The sequence below is a fragment of the Mustela lutreola genome, chromosome X (genome assembly GCF_030435805.1).
Source record: "Mustela lutreola isolate mMusLut2 chromosome X, mMusLut2.pri, whole genome shotgun sequence".
Classification (NCBI taxonomy): Eukaryota; Metazoa; Chordata; class Mammalia; order Carnivora; family Mustelidae; genus Mustela; species Mustela lutreola.
The window spans coordinates 15,942,289-15,957,543 of NC_081308.1; the positions used below are offsets into that span (position 1 = coordinate 15,942,289).

Genomic DNA, 15,255 nt, shown 5'->3' on the forward strand with positions numbered 1-15,255 from the left:
CCTGAGATCATGACCTGAGCTGAAATCGAGTTGGACACTTAACTGACTGAGCCACCCAGGCGCCCCAAATACTAGCTTCTTGATACTTGCTACTACAAAAACAATGGGAAATTTGCTCAACTCAGAATTTGAAATGATGAGGAGAAGAAAATTTTTAGGGGCTCAGGTCATGATCTTGAGGTTGTGGGACTGAGCCCCACATCAGGCTCCACATCTGGTGTGGAGCCTGTTTAAGATTCTCTCTCTCCCTCTCCCTCCGCCCCCTGCTCATGCATGCTCTCTTTCTCTCTCCCCACCTCCCCGCAAAAATTCAATAAACGGTATTTGAAGGAAAGCATTAACTCTATGCTATCCTTCATACCAAAAAATTTCCAGATGGAGTTAAAAGTTAAAAAAGAAACCATAAAATGAGAATGTAAGTATCCGATTATGGGATTGGAAAAGGCTTCCTAAGACTAAAAGTCATGCAAGAGATAACAAAAGTCTGGTAGATCTAAGAAAAAAATACTTGTGTAGGTAAAAATAGAATAAGTTAAAATTAAAATACAAACTAAAAAGACTATTTGTAATAAATGTCAAATGGTTAAATTCTTAATTCTAAAGGTATCTTATTTAAAACAACAGGAAAAAAATATTCCAAGATAAATGAAGGCCATGAACAGAAAATCACACAAAAATACAAACTGTCAATAAACATATGCACATGGATTTCAACCTCATTAAAAATAAAAAAATGCAGGGGCGCCTGGCTGGCTCAGTTGTTAAGTGTCTGCCTTCGGCTCAGGTCACAATCCCAGGGTTCTGGGATCGAGCCCCACATCTGGCTCCCTGCTGGACAGGGAGTCTGCTTCCTCTCCCTTGTGCTTGTGCTCCCTCTCTTGTTGTACATCTCTCTGTCCAATGAATAAATAAAATCTTAAAAAAAGGGCACCTGGGTGGCTCAGTGGGTTAAAGCCTCTGCCTTTGGCTCAGGTCATGGTCCCAGGGACCTGGGATCGAGCCTCACATCGGGCTCTCTGCTCAGTGGGGAGCCTGCTTCCTCCTCTCTCTCTGCCTGCCTCTCTGCCTACTTGTGATCTCTGTCTGTCAAATAAATAAATAAAATCTTTAAAAAAAAATCTTAAAAAAATGCAAATGAAAACATAACATATTATGATTGGCAGATTTTTAGAAGTATAAGATTACATAGTGTTATCAGAAATGTGAAGCATAGGTACTCTAATATAATTCTTGTGGTAGTTCTACAAATATTTTTTATTACCTCTTAGATAATTTTATTACATTGTATTCAACTTAGTAGCATAATTCCTTACTTTTCTGGTTTTAAGTCTCTATAGATTATTCCCAGGCTATGTAGATGGTCTAAAGCAAGTGCAAGTTCGGCCAAGTAGAATTTGACATCTTCTTCTGTGAACATCACCTAAAATAAAATAATATTTTTTGTCTTATTTTCTGTGTCTGTAGCTTTTATTTAAAATTCCATCCTAGAGTTTAAATATTTAAAAATTTATAAACACACTAATCACATGTAGTTTTATCTACTTTACTAATGAAAGGAAATTTGCAAAAATCCCTGACTGATCAAATCAGTCAACTAATCACTTTCTAAATGCTAAATGTGCACTATGGGGGAAATAATTTTACATTTTATCAAGTAACATCTATATTCAGATTGTGCCATTGTTGCCCTACCACAGTAACATCTTAGAAATGAAAATTGATCTTTTAAATGCATGCTGAATTTCCAGTATTAATTGTTTAAGGATACCTTGATATTTATTGCTTCTGAAAACTGGAACTAAAAGATGCAGGACAAAAGACAAAGACATTTTATCAATTTAAACTCCCACTTTCAGAATAATTTCAAAAGGTAGGAAAAGAATTCTTTTTGGCTCTAATTAAGACTCTTGTGCCACTAGAGAAAACACAATAAACATAATATTGAAATATAAAAAAGTTTTAGTTAAAACAGGATGCATATAGATAGATTAAAAATAGAGATTAATTACATACCTCTTTGGATAAGCGTGTAAACAAATCTCCTCCCCTGAGAAAATCCAAAATAAGATACAACTTCCCTTCAGTTTGAAAAGCTGAATGAAGAAATGAGAATTTCTGTTTAATCCACCAGTTTATTTTTTGGGCTTACATTAGGTCAACTCATTCACAAATTATTATTATTGAATAATGAATATTATATTATTTTGAGCAAATCAATGATTATATCATAGATCTAAATTTATTTTTTATGAGAAGATAACCACTGATTTCTCTCAGTGTTCATGTGGAAATGTTAAAGGCAGAGTTTTTTATTATGGAACCATTAGAACATTTGTTGCATTTTCTTCAGGCCACAGTCTCCCAGGAATACAGTAGTTCTAAAACATGTGATCAATCAGGATGCCTAGGTGGCTCAGTGGGTTAAGCCACTACCTTTGGCTCAGGGTCCTGGGATCCCATCAGGCTCTCTGCTCAGCAGGGAGCCTGATTCCCCCTCCCTTCTGCCTGCTTCTGCCTACTTATGATCTCTCTCTGTCAAATAATAAAATCTTTTTTTAAAAATGTGATCAATAAGAAAAATTCCCAACATGGTTACTTAACGATGAAACAAAATACAAGAACCGTATCACTTAAGTGCAGGAAAAATGTGGGTTTAAGTACACAAGGCTTTAATTACACGAAGAACCACCACAACTTTACCCAGTGAGAGAAAGCATATACACCTTCGGGGAAAAGAAAGGTGATAAAAGCTTCAGGATGTTGACATTAGGGATCTTTCTCACTTTTAAGAAAAGTTGGGCTAACACATATGGAATATAAACTGCTGGTACACTGTTACTAATTATATAATATAATACCAATATATAAATATATAATAAATCCTTATTATAATAAAGAACAATGATTATTATTACCTATTCCTATGGCTATTACTCAGAAACATAAGTATAAATGCAATAAAGGCTTCTAAAGTTTAAGAAGTAATGGTTTAATTTCCATTTTATTTATCTGTTAAACACATATAAATATATACTAATATTTATGTACATTATTCATGTACATAATATTTATGCAAATATTTATGTACATTAATATATCTGAATGCACTTAGGGAGTGGAGGATCAGGTGGAGGGAGGAAGTTCCAAGTGGTTTTGAACTTACCATAATGTAACTTGACAATAAAAGGATGATTAACTTCTACCAAGATATCACGCTCCATTTTTGTCCGAACACGATCTCGAACTACAAAATATTGTACATATGGCTGTATTACAATAGCTTTCAGAGACAATCTTTAAAACAAAATCTCTTTGGTGCCTATTTTAAATTAAATTATGCTAAAGTGTGAATTCATATTTTCATACATACCAATAAAACCATTTATATGTACAAATAAAACTATGAGTCTCGAATTTTTTAATGTATTTTTTGCTAAATTATATAGCTAGACAAAATTGTTCATGTTTATAAATAAAATCTGTGCTTTACATGTAAAAATACATACAGAGAACATATCAGAATTTTAATCAGATGTTGGCTTTAACATCAAATCTATAAGTATTTTAATCAAAGTTATAAAAAATGACCAAAAAAGAGTAACTTTTTAAAAAATGAAGCATCCCAATGAAATACTAAAACACACAAGAAAATGGAATAGGTTTTACTAACCCCTACCAATCCTATCAACTCAATTTAACAAGCATTCATTAAGCAACTATAAAATGTGACAGACATGGTGAATGATGGGTCTATTTTTGGGGAAGGAGGAGAGAAAGGGGAGAAGAAATAATGTGGTGCAGCTGAAAGAGCAAAGGCTTTTTGGGGTTAAATCAGATTCAGATCTGTGTAATCTTAAGCAAGTTACCTACTCAAACTCTTTGAGCCTCCATTGCCTCTCATCTATGAAGTAGAGATAACACCACTGTACCTGTGTAGGCTGTGTGACCATTTGAGATAAGGTCTGTACATCCCAGAGCCTGGTATATAGGAGATAGTTAATTAAATGGTAGCTATAGCACCATGAATATGATAAAGGGATAAAATGACTTATTACTAGCAATTAAGTAGTACAGAAAGAAATTCAGGGAAGGAAAAGATGAGTAGGAAAGCATGAAGGAAGAGGTGGAGTTAGGCACTTTTGGAGTGGAATTTAGATGGATGGGAAGGTCAGACCTAAAGAAGAGAAGTCCAGGTATGGAGTGCCAGAGCAAGCAAGGACATGGAGGCATGCATAAGGAAGAGAAAGGAACCAAATTGTATGGAAATTGGGGAGGTTAAACTGGAAAGACCCAGATTCTTGACAATCTGGAATGGCAGATAAATTTATGTTTCATCTTACAGGTAAAGCTCTCTTTTACCAATCAATGATTCCCTGAGCAAATTCTATGTAACCGGTACCGTGAGACACAAATACAAACAAAATATTCTTCAGGAAGTTCATAATCTGATGGGAATGACAGACAACTAACTAAATAGAATACATTCTGGTAAGTATTCTGTGTTGGTAGCTCAATAGATTTAAGAAGTGAACATGATTATTCATTAAAATTTTATTATTTTTTTCTGTTGCATAATAAGGATAAATCATAAATGACTTGCGTTCTTCAGGCCAGAAGGACTGAATGGTTATGTCAAAGATTAAGCAGAAAGAACCAGGAAAAGAGTAGGGGGAGGAGGGTAGGGACAGAGAAAAAGATGAACTGGTATTCTCTTCAATATAAAGTGACCAGATATTTAAAAACAGAAATAAGACCCCTGGAAAAAAAGAAACAAAGAATCTAAAACAAAATCCTATGTTTCCGATTCTACCAATTTTCCATTTTCAATTGGGAGATTTCAGTGCCAGCGACTGAAAATGGGCAAACCAGATATAGAAATCATTTTCCTATTGAGATCTACAAAGCTCTTTTAAATGACTTGTCCAGCAACAAGTATATCAAATTCAGTATCACTCTCTGATTTCATTATCTTATCCTATCACAACAACTGGTGTCTTCTATCCAACAGACCGTATCTATTATTTATATAAATGAGGTTCATCACCTAGGTCTGCTGATAACTCTGTTCCAGTCTAGCCCACATTTGTGCTTTTATACTGCTACCCATATGATCTTGGATTCAGTTTCTATTACCTTAAAGCTGAATTCCAAATTTCTATCTTTCGATAATTATACAAGGATTACAAAGTTTATCACTTAAAACACACCTCTCTGCTCAGTGAGCAGCTAAAATAACCATCAGTATATTTACTGCATATCCCTCATCTATTATTCTATCACAATGAAAAGAACAATTATTTGGGAGTCAGGAACTACAGGTTTCAGTGGCCCTGCTAGTAACTAGATGAATTACCTGCTCAAATTCTTACACTGCTCAGGGACTTCCTGCTTCCTTCTCTATAAAATGAGAGGCTAGAAAAAGATGATTTTTTCCCATTATGATTATGATTATCTTGTGAGGTGGTTTCCTTACATGTAACGCTGATGAGAACTTGTTTAGTTGAAAATGAGCAGCGAGATTTACTTACTCAAGAATTCCTTCATTTTGTCTGAGGTAGGACTGTGTAATAATTCTTTTTTTTTATTTAATTTTTTTTTTAAATTTATTCCTTTGACAGAGACAGATCAGAAGTAGGCAGAGAGGAAGGCAGAGAGAGGAGGAAGCAGGCTCCCTGCCGAGCAGAAAGCCTGATGCGGGACTCGATCCCAGGACTCTGAGATCATGACCTGAGCTGAAGGCAGAGGCTTTAACCCACTGAGCCACCCAGGCGCCCCGGACTGTGTAATAATTCTAATCTGGTTTCTTTTATCATGTAAAGTCCCACTGACAAATATAAATAATCCTAAAATCAAGAATTTTGATTAGGATATACTGGTTTAGAAGAAGGCATGTTTTATATTGGCTAAACTCTAAACCCTAAAATAGAATTTGTTAATAATGACTCATGCTGGCAAAGCAACCACATTCCTCTGAGATAATTTTTCTCATATAGTAGCTATTAGATTTTAAATCCTCCTTGACTTGAATGTAAGAGTGAACAAGAAGAAATGCTGTTTATGTTTCTAGGATTATGTATTAAGAAACTCTGAGGCCCACAGACTACTGTATTAGGACAAAAGTCCCTACAAACTCAACTTAATACTAATGACTTCTACTTGACCCCATTTATTGTATTAATAGGAAACCTGAAATGGAAAGAGACTTCTTGTTAAACATAAATGTTTTACTTTCTACATTCTTCCAAAGCTCCAATGAAATCATGATAATGGAAAAATTATGCATAAGCTCACAAGGACAAAGAACAGGGTGAGAAAGCAAGAGCCTAAGATGAGTAAGTGGTAACTTACACAGTAGATAAGAGAAAGCTAAAAGCTAAGCCTGAGGGAATGAAGTCAATGAGAAATAAGGAAATTGTTGCCAGAGAACTCTTTCCAGTTGGCTACTTGGTAACTTACTCTTTTTAAAAGATTTATTTATTTGAGAAAGAGACAGAAAGAGAGAGAGAGAGAGAGAGAGAGAGAAGAGGTGCAGAGGGAGAAGGGGACAATCTCAAGCGGACTCCCAACTGAGTTTGGAGCCCAAAGTGGGGCTTGATCTCACAACCCTGAGATCATGACCTGAGCTGAAAGCAAGAGTTGGACACTCAACCAACTGAGCCACCCAGGTGCCCTGGTATCTCACTCTTAAATGTGAAAAAGATAGCAAAGGATCCCCAAGCATTTGAGGAAAGGCTCTAAAGATGAAAAACAGTTATAAAAATAAACGGGAAAAAAAGGAATAAAGGGTAACAGAGACAATGTAAAGAAGAGGAAAATCTTAAAAATCAACCCCATAATAATTTATATACCTCAACAGAGCAAAGACTATATGGCACCCATGAAATAAGAAGCTTTAAAAAGGGTCAGGGTGTAAGGAACCAGTATCTTCAACAGATAAACTACCAAAAAAAAAAAAAAAAATGGAGACAGAGTTCATAGATTAAAAGACTTAAAGAGAATCAACCAACTACAAAATAGAGATATAGATCTCGATTCAAACAAACTGCAAAAAGAAAGATGAATTATAAAAATAGGAAAAAGTGGAAATTCAAACATTGATTAGATATCTGCATATTAATTTTTTAGGTATAGTAATATATTATTCAAGAATCTTTATCCTTTAGAGATATATACTAAAATATTTATGGAAGAAATTGTACAATGTCTAGGATTTGCATCATAGTATCAAGAGAGGGGAAAAGAAAGGACGCAAACACAAAAAAAATTGACCATGAGTTGAGAAATGCTGAGGCAGCAAGGAGGTTATATGGGGGTTCTCCATTTCTTTTGTTTTTTTTTCTCTAAATGTCTGACACTTTCCATACTAGAAAGTTTTTAAAAATAGAACAAGGAAAATCTAGGAAATTAAAAATAATGGTAGAAACAAAAATGTCTATAGGAAGTTTGAAAGATAACTGGTATATTTCCTAGAAAATAGGGGGTAAAAGACAAAACTAGAAAACAGCAAGGAAAAAAATTAAATGATCCACAAAATCCAACATATTCAAAGAGCAGGAGTTACAAAATGGGGAAGAAACAAAATACTTGGCCAAAACTGAAGAAGTGAATTTCTAGATTGAAAGAGACCATCCCATACCTGATATGGTAAATTTCAAAAGTTCACACTAAAGAAATGCCATTGTACAAATTCCAGAACAGCAGGGATAAAGAATTGAGTGGTTCTAAAAACTTCCAAAGAGGAAAAGCAGCTTACGTACAAAGGAATGGAAGTCAGTACTGCGATAAACCTCATAATTGCAACACAGGAAACTGGAAGACAATGGAAACTATGCCTTCAAATATCTAAGGGAAAATTATTTCTCACCTAGAATTTTATACTCAGCCAAATTATAAATTAACTGACAAGGTAGAATAAGGGCATTTTAAGACATTCAAAGTCACAAAAATTTTACCATCCATTCACCCTTTCTGAGGTAGCTACTAGGATATGTGTTCTACAGACTGGAAAGTGAACTGAGAAAGAGTAGACACAGAATTCAGAAAATGAGATCTAATAAAGCAAAGATGTGAAGGTAATGTGACTCCAGTATACTATCTGGCTCAGTTAGGAACAGTTCTTACGAAGCTGTAATAATGTGGGACACATGGGTGGCGCAGTCAGTGTCTGCTTTCAGCTCTGGTCATGATCATAGAGCACTGGGATGGAACCCAGCATCTGGTTCCTTGCTCAGTGGGGAACCTGCTTCTCCCTCTACCTGCTGTTCTCCCTGCTTGTGCGTGCTCTCTCTCTCTCTCTCTCTCTGATAAATAAATAAATCAACCAACCAATCAACCAACCAAGCTGTAATAATGAAAACATTACTGGGCAGACATGAAAGGCAGAATTATGAGTGGGTGATAGTATGAGAGAACTAAATCCTAATCTGCTATGTTAGGAAGTCAGTAAACTGTCACCGAATGAAAATAATCAAAGAATTGCAATTAAGAGTACTGAATGTGGATATAAATGACAGAAATAGCAGTTAAGGAGACAAAAGTCATGGTCTCTGAGGTTCGAGAACTGGGAAATAGGGAGGAGAGTTGGCAAAGCAATATTATTTTGTAAGATTCTATATTCATATTACTTTGGTAAAAATTAAAATTGAACTTAAGAATGCACTAAAAATTATCTGACACCTTACAATTCCAATATGTCAAATATTTTCATTTTTCTAGGGTTTCTTCTATAGCTTATATCCATGTAATTTTACATACTTGTGGTAGCCAAATTTGTTATGACTGTTGACTTACATATTTTCATTAAGTTCACTTTGGGGATTATATTTGAAATATTTCTTTTAAATAATATCCTATTAAATAGTATAATTTTTAAACATTCCTCTATTTTTCAATATTTGTGTGATTTCCAAATTCTCAACATTATAAATTAATATTGCTATGAGAATTTTCAAGTGCATGAATTCTTTCTCTGAGATTATTTCCTCAGGTTAATTTAGCAGCAATAATGCTTCTCTGTATTTATTGCAAAACCACTTTCCAGTTTATGTTTCCATTGTATGAAATGTTAACATTATTTTCCATGTATTTCTTTGTCAGCGAAATGGAACATTTTCCCAAACATTATTTTATCCCCCTTCATAAAATTCTGAAATCCTTTAGGTAGAGGTTGTAATACTACTTTTCAGGACCTCCTAATTCAATTATTCCTTTTATATATATTATTTGGAATTCTACTGTAAGGAAGAACTCTCCCTTGCTCCATATTACTTAATTTATGGATCAATCCATGGATTTTTGTTTGACTCAGTGGTTTGTAATCCATCACTATAATTATTGAAGTGTTCAAATTGTTCTAGGTTTGGCCCCTAGGAGCCCTGTCTGTACTCATTCCTTATATTATTATTTTCTGATATTTGAGGTGAATAATTTCATGATTTCTTATTTATACTATGTTTCATTGTGTGAAAGGCTAAATATTTTTGCAGTGTCAATCTGTTTATAACTTGTAATTTGCTCAATATCTCTTCACAAGATTCCTAGATGTGTTAAGTTGTAAAATTCAGTTAGACTGTTCAATTTTTTTATGGCATGAGGTTTATTTAAGACTAATTTTTCCAGGTTGCTAAGGAGTCTTTCAAACAAAATTTGTGGAATCATTATTTCTCATTGTTCTGTACACCTGGTTTGCCATACAGCATAGCACCTATTCCTTTGAGGTGTACGCTTTTCCAATAAAATTTTAAATATTTAAAGGAAAATTCAATTGGAATCTTGTGGATATGGAGCTAAGTGGATGGCCGGATGAATACTAAGATTCTTAACAACAGTTAGCCTTCTCTAAAAGGAATTGGGCATTTATTTCCTTTCCTGATTTCTTTTAGATTTTTCAGTTTTAGAGTTTATGTATATTATGTACAACACAGAGCTCATCAAATATATGAAACCTATTTTTGTTGTTTTTGTGAATGACCTCTTTTGTTTAAGTTCCACTGATGTCGTTTTTTAACTTGGGAGTAAGCATAAAGTTACACAAGTAGTGATATAAAGTAGGGCACTGAGGACACAATTTAATTCTCTGGTCCTAGCAAGAATCAAGTAATAGTGTGCCAGTTGTAGAGAGACTAGCTAGGAAAGAAAATACATTCAGGAAGGGAGCAAGAGAAAGAAAGCAAAGGATTGTGTTTATAAAGAATTGTAGAACTTCTTGGAATGATGATATCCAGGTTAGGTCACTAACTGGAAAGAATAACATCAAAAATAATAAATGATCATCACAAATATTCCTTCCTAAATATTTTAAAAGCTTTAAAATTACATGTAGGGTGCCTAGGTGGCTCAGTCATTAAGCGTCTGCCTTCGGCTCAGGTCATGATCCCAGAGTCCTGGGATAGAGCCCCACGTCACGCTCCTCGCTCTGCGGGAAGCCCACTTCTCCCTCTCCCACTCCCCCTGCTTGTGTTCTCTCTCTCACTGTGTCTCTCTCTGTCAAATAAATAAAATCTAAAAAAACAAAATAAAATAAATAAAATTATATGTAAATTGAAGAGGAAAAAAATGATGCTGGGAATCAATAACATTAACAACCAGAGGTTATGGGGTAAAATAAAACTACTAAATAGAAGATTTAAGGGGTGCCTGGGTAGCTCAGTAGGTTGAGCAGCTGCCTTTGGATCAGGTCATGATCCCGGGGTCCTAGAATTGAGCCCCAAATCAGGCTCCCTGCTTGGAGGGAACCTGCTTCTCCCTCTTATTCTGCCTGCCACTCTATGTACTTGTACTCTCTCTCTGTCAATAAATAAAGAAATCTTTAAAAAAACAGATTTAAGTATTTTAGAAATTACGTATAATTTCTTCTAAATGACTATTTATCTAAAAGAGTCAAATCCTACATAAGATTGTTCAAAATCAGAGGCTTAAAATAAAAAACTTGGAGACCAGAAGTCAAGATGATAAAGTCCTTAAAATAAAAGCTATTTTTCATTTGATAAATCAGGTTTTCAAAACATTAAAATAATCACATTAATTTGAAGATGAATCAAACCCAGTCTGAATTTTCTAAACCTTTATTTGCATGAGCTCAAGATGAATTTATAAAACTTTTTCTTTAACATGGCAATGCCCATTCTCACTAGTCATGTGATTCCCAGCCCAGTAGGAAAAATTCATTAAAATAAAGTTTAAACTTAAAGACAGTAACAGGAACAGATTCAGAATATAAGTAACTGGCCTAGGAGTCACTGGAGATCTGTTGAGACCTTCCAGTTTGCTTAGACTATGCAAACAGTATAAACAGTTCTAGCACTTACCTTTCAATGTGGCCTTCTTCAATACTTTCATGGCATAAAGCTGTCTAGCATCAGAGCCTGAGATTTTTTTGACTAAAAAAACCTGTATTTAAATGAGAGAGAAAATACGTTTTACAAAGTACAAACTATGCCACTGTTAAAAATAAAACCCTTCCAGTAATACTGTGTATTACTGAAGAGATTCCGTTATGCCGTAGATGCTTATTTTTTCTCATGTATCAATTATAAATACAATGAGTCATAAACAGTTGTAATAACTTGGGGTGTCAACATAAGTGAACATACTGTTTTCTTTTTGTTGTCTGCCAATTCCCAAAAAGCATGTAACATATAAGACAAAAATCTTTAAATTGTGTAATCAGATAAAAGTCCAACATGTTTAAAGTATAACATAACTGGTCATTGCTCTGCTTTTAACAAAATAAAATTTTTTTGATCTGATAAAAATTGTCATACAGGAGTGTCCCTGGACCACAATTTTCCATTGATACAATTAATCACTGGATAATTGGTCTTTTCTATGTAAGAAAACTGCACATAAATTTCTCATTGCTGGGAAGAACAATTTAAAACACACTGAAGAAGCCTATTCACAACTATTTAATGTGACTTAAGACAGAACCCTACATTTCGACCTTTGAAAAATCAAATTATCACATATACCTAAATATGAAGAACACAGGTCCTATGTATGTTACTGAGCCTCTTGATTCTCCAAATTATTTTTAGCTGCTTTCAAAATCTAGTGTGAAATTCATGCAAAATGAATAAAGCCTGCTCTACATAATTCACAGTCATGCTATAACATGGCTAATACAAAACTATACATCTTTCCTGTTCATTTTGACCATTAGGTCTGTGATCTTTTTTTAAAGTTTTTATTTCAATTACAGTTAGTTAACATACAGTGTAATACTAGTGTCCGGTATACAGTATAGTGATTCATGATCTTTTTCATTCGATCTTAAACATTCTCACTAAATGGATCTGAGTTTCACCTTTTTTCTTCTAACTATTCTTTCCCAGCAGTTGCTATTGAGTTGCCACAGATGGGAAGAGAAGCAATTATAATCAAGAATTTAACTTTCAGGTCAGCTCTCAATTATCTGCTCTAACATGCCAGGCTATTAGCAAAAATCAAAAAATGCTACATCCAACAGATTCTAGGGCGAGGCATTCTCATTTTGAGAAACTGTGCCAAAGGTGATTGGCAATGACTTCCAAAGTTTAGTGAAGAGCACCACAACCTGCACAGGAACCTGGATGCACTGTGTGTTCCTCTCCCCAAATCACTCCCTCTTGTCCTCCTATGATGCCCCACCCTTTAGTTCCTTTTAGCCAGTTAGCAGTGAGCTAAACTAGAGAGAAAAAAGCATTCTTAATCAGGTTCCTAAGATGGAATGATGTTCACATGTTAAAGGTAATCAGATTATTAATATATTTTTAAAGATTTTATTTATTTATTTGACAGATCACAAGTAGGCGGAGAGGCAGGCAGAGAAGAAAGGAAGAAGCAGGCTCCCTGCTGAGCAGACAGCCCGATGCAGGGCTCGATCCCAGGACCCTGGGATCATGACCTGAGCTGAAGGCAGAGGCTTTTAACCCACTGAGCTACCCAGGCGCCCTCATTAATATTTTTTAACAGAAACAAATTCTAATTAGGTGGAGATAATTAGGATTTATTTGGTATTTATTCTTAAGATTCCCTAATCAAGCTTCTTTGTGCCATTCCACAAGAAAAATTCTCCTTGTGGATTTCAAACCTTTTTCACCCTTCTTTGAATGTACCGTAACACTTTTCAGCACTTCTTGGTTTGCAAAGGACCTTCACAAGCATTTGTAATACATCATCATGATAATTTTGGGAGACAGGTGGACTAAGGAATGCCTATTTATAGCTGCCCAAGCTAGGGCTTAGAGAGGTTAAATAATTTGACTAGTGTCACAGTGGAGGTACTGAACAAGAATCGGGCCACCACCCAGTTCTGTGCCCTTGCTCAGGCACTCTTCATCTGTTCCCTCTGGCAGGTCACCAGTTAAGGGTAGCAGGAGCAGCAGTAGTCCAAGATGCCATCGGATCTTCCCCAGCCAGAGCATTCATGACCTTTCGAACCCCCCATGAAGCTATTCTAAGCTCTGACAGGTCATCCCTGTTTCCTTGGCTTACACGGGCTTTTTAGGATGAGTAAGAAAGGAGACGCCCTATTTTTAATGTTTGCTATTTATAGTAAGGTATTTAAGTTACTTTTAAAGAAATAAAGGGAGATGCATGCTAACCTCTGGCAACTTTAAATACTGTGTTCCCTGAAAATCTAATGTATAGAAAGAAACCAGTCTATTTGGGTTTATCCTTAATATGACTGCATGATAATACAATTTCATAGCAGATATTATATGCTTGGTCTTTTATTATTTGATTCTCACTACTAACCTATGAGGTCAGGACTATTATTTACTCATTACTTCTTTCCAGAATTATATGCTAGGTACTGTGCTACTAGCTCAATGCTAAGACATGGTACAAAGCATGTCTCCTGCACTCATGGAAAGAACACACAGTCTAGCGGAGGAAATAGCCATTGAGCAGTTACACACATGAAAAACTAAAATTGTGGTGAGTGCTGTGAAGATGAAGTATATAATGTTCTGACAGGGTAAAATAGAATTTGACTTAGAATGGCAGAGAAGACTTCTTTGAGATCATAAACATGAAAGGCGCTAGTTAAGATGAGGAAAGGGTGGGGTGGGGTGTTTCACGAAGTGGAAATTGCATGTGCAAAGGCTTTCTAGTGGGATGGAGCCAGGTGCATAAGGACTGGAAAAAAAGGGGCCAAGGTAGCCAGAACATGGATAGTGAAAAATACATAAAGTGCTGCTTTTCAGGTAACTAGGCACCAGAACAAGGGGTTCCTCATCGTAACAGTATGCTTTTATCCTAAAGGCTTAAAGGAACCTACTGAAATATAAGATTGGCTCGTTGGCTGTCACGTAAATAGTGGCTTGAGGAAAGAACAAATTTAGTTCTAGTTAGGAACCTCCTTCAACACCCCAAGGAGAAATGGGGGTGGCAAAGACTTCAGGAGTAACAGTGGAGAAGGAGAGGACAGGCACGATTTGAGAAATCTTTACTAAATCAATAGGACTTGCGGATAGTACATACTTGGTGGGGAGAGGCAAGAGAAAAGACAGGCAGTAGAAGGTAGTTCAAAAATGTCTCCCAAGTTCTTGGCTTGCTTAACTGGATGCCATTCCTAGTTGCAGAGAAAAATGAAACAGGACAGGTTGGTGGGGGCAGGGGAAAATCCTGACTTTGGTTGTAGAGATGTTGAGTTTAAACTGCCTTTGAATAATGTGAAGAGAACAGAATATGCAGCTGTACATAGAGTTCAGAGCTTAGAGGCATGATCTAGATTGGAGAGAAATCTGTCAGGACAGCTGTATATGGGTTATAATTATGATAGTGGGCATAGAGAAAATAATTAGTGGGAGTACAGAGTGAGAAGGCAACCTAGAATGGAACCTTGAGGGATTTCAATACTTAATGACTGGCTGGAAGAGGAAAATGGGGCTTGGAGAGGTTAAGTAACCTGCTCAAGCACATGTAACAAGTAGAAGAAAAAAAATCAAATTCATATCTGGCTGACCGAGACCCCAAACTTGCAACCATCACATTCTACTGTCTACTTAACCAATATTTGAAATAAAAGCATCACTTTGGGTTTAAAGGAGGTTAACAGCTATAATAAATTACCTATATTAGCCAAGAACTGCTAAATAGTCCCCCTAAAACACACTAGGAAGCTAAAGTGGTGTTGTTTTGGAGCTTACAGACCATATTATCTTCAGGTATTTCCTCACAGGGAGGTGGTAAACAAGCACTGCAATGTGAAAGCTGAATGCAATCTCAGAATCTTCCTCTTACTGAGAAACAGAATAGTTAGATCAAATA

General features: G+C 35.6%; 1 protein-coding gene across 7 annotated transcripts in view; it reads right to left on the reverse strand.

Annotated features, from left to right (window-relative positions):
* RPS6KA3 (ribosomal protein S6 kinase A3) overlaps nucleotides 1–15,255 on the reverse strand; it is a 116,857-nt gene that overhangs the window by 42,017 nt on the left and 59,585 nt on the right. For all 7 annotated transcript variants that reach the window (XM_059158694.1, XM_059158695.1, XM_059158692.1 and 4 more), the window contains 4 exons: nucleotides 11,307–11,388; nucleotides 3,164–3,244; nucleotides 2,014–2,093; nucleotides 1,314–1,420 (listed from right to left, as the gene is read on the reverse strand). In XM_059158694.1, the coding sequence (XP_059014677.1) occupies nucleotides 1,314–1,420; nucleotides 2,014–2,093; nucleotides 3,164–3,244; nucleotides 11,307–11,388 (350 nt within the window). The remainder of the gene's footprint in view (nucleotides 1–1,313; nucleotides 1,421–2,013; nucleotides 2,094–3,163; nucleotides 3,245–11,306; nucleotides 11,389–15,255) is intronic.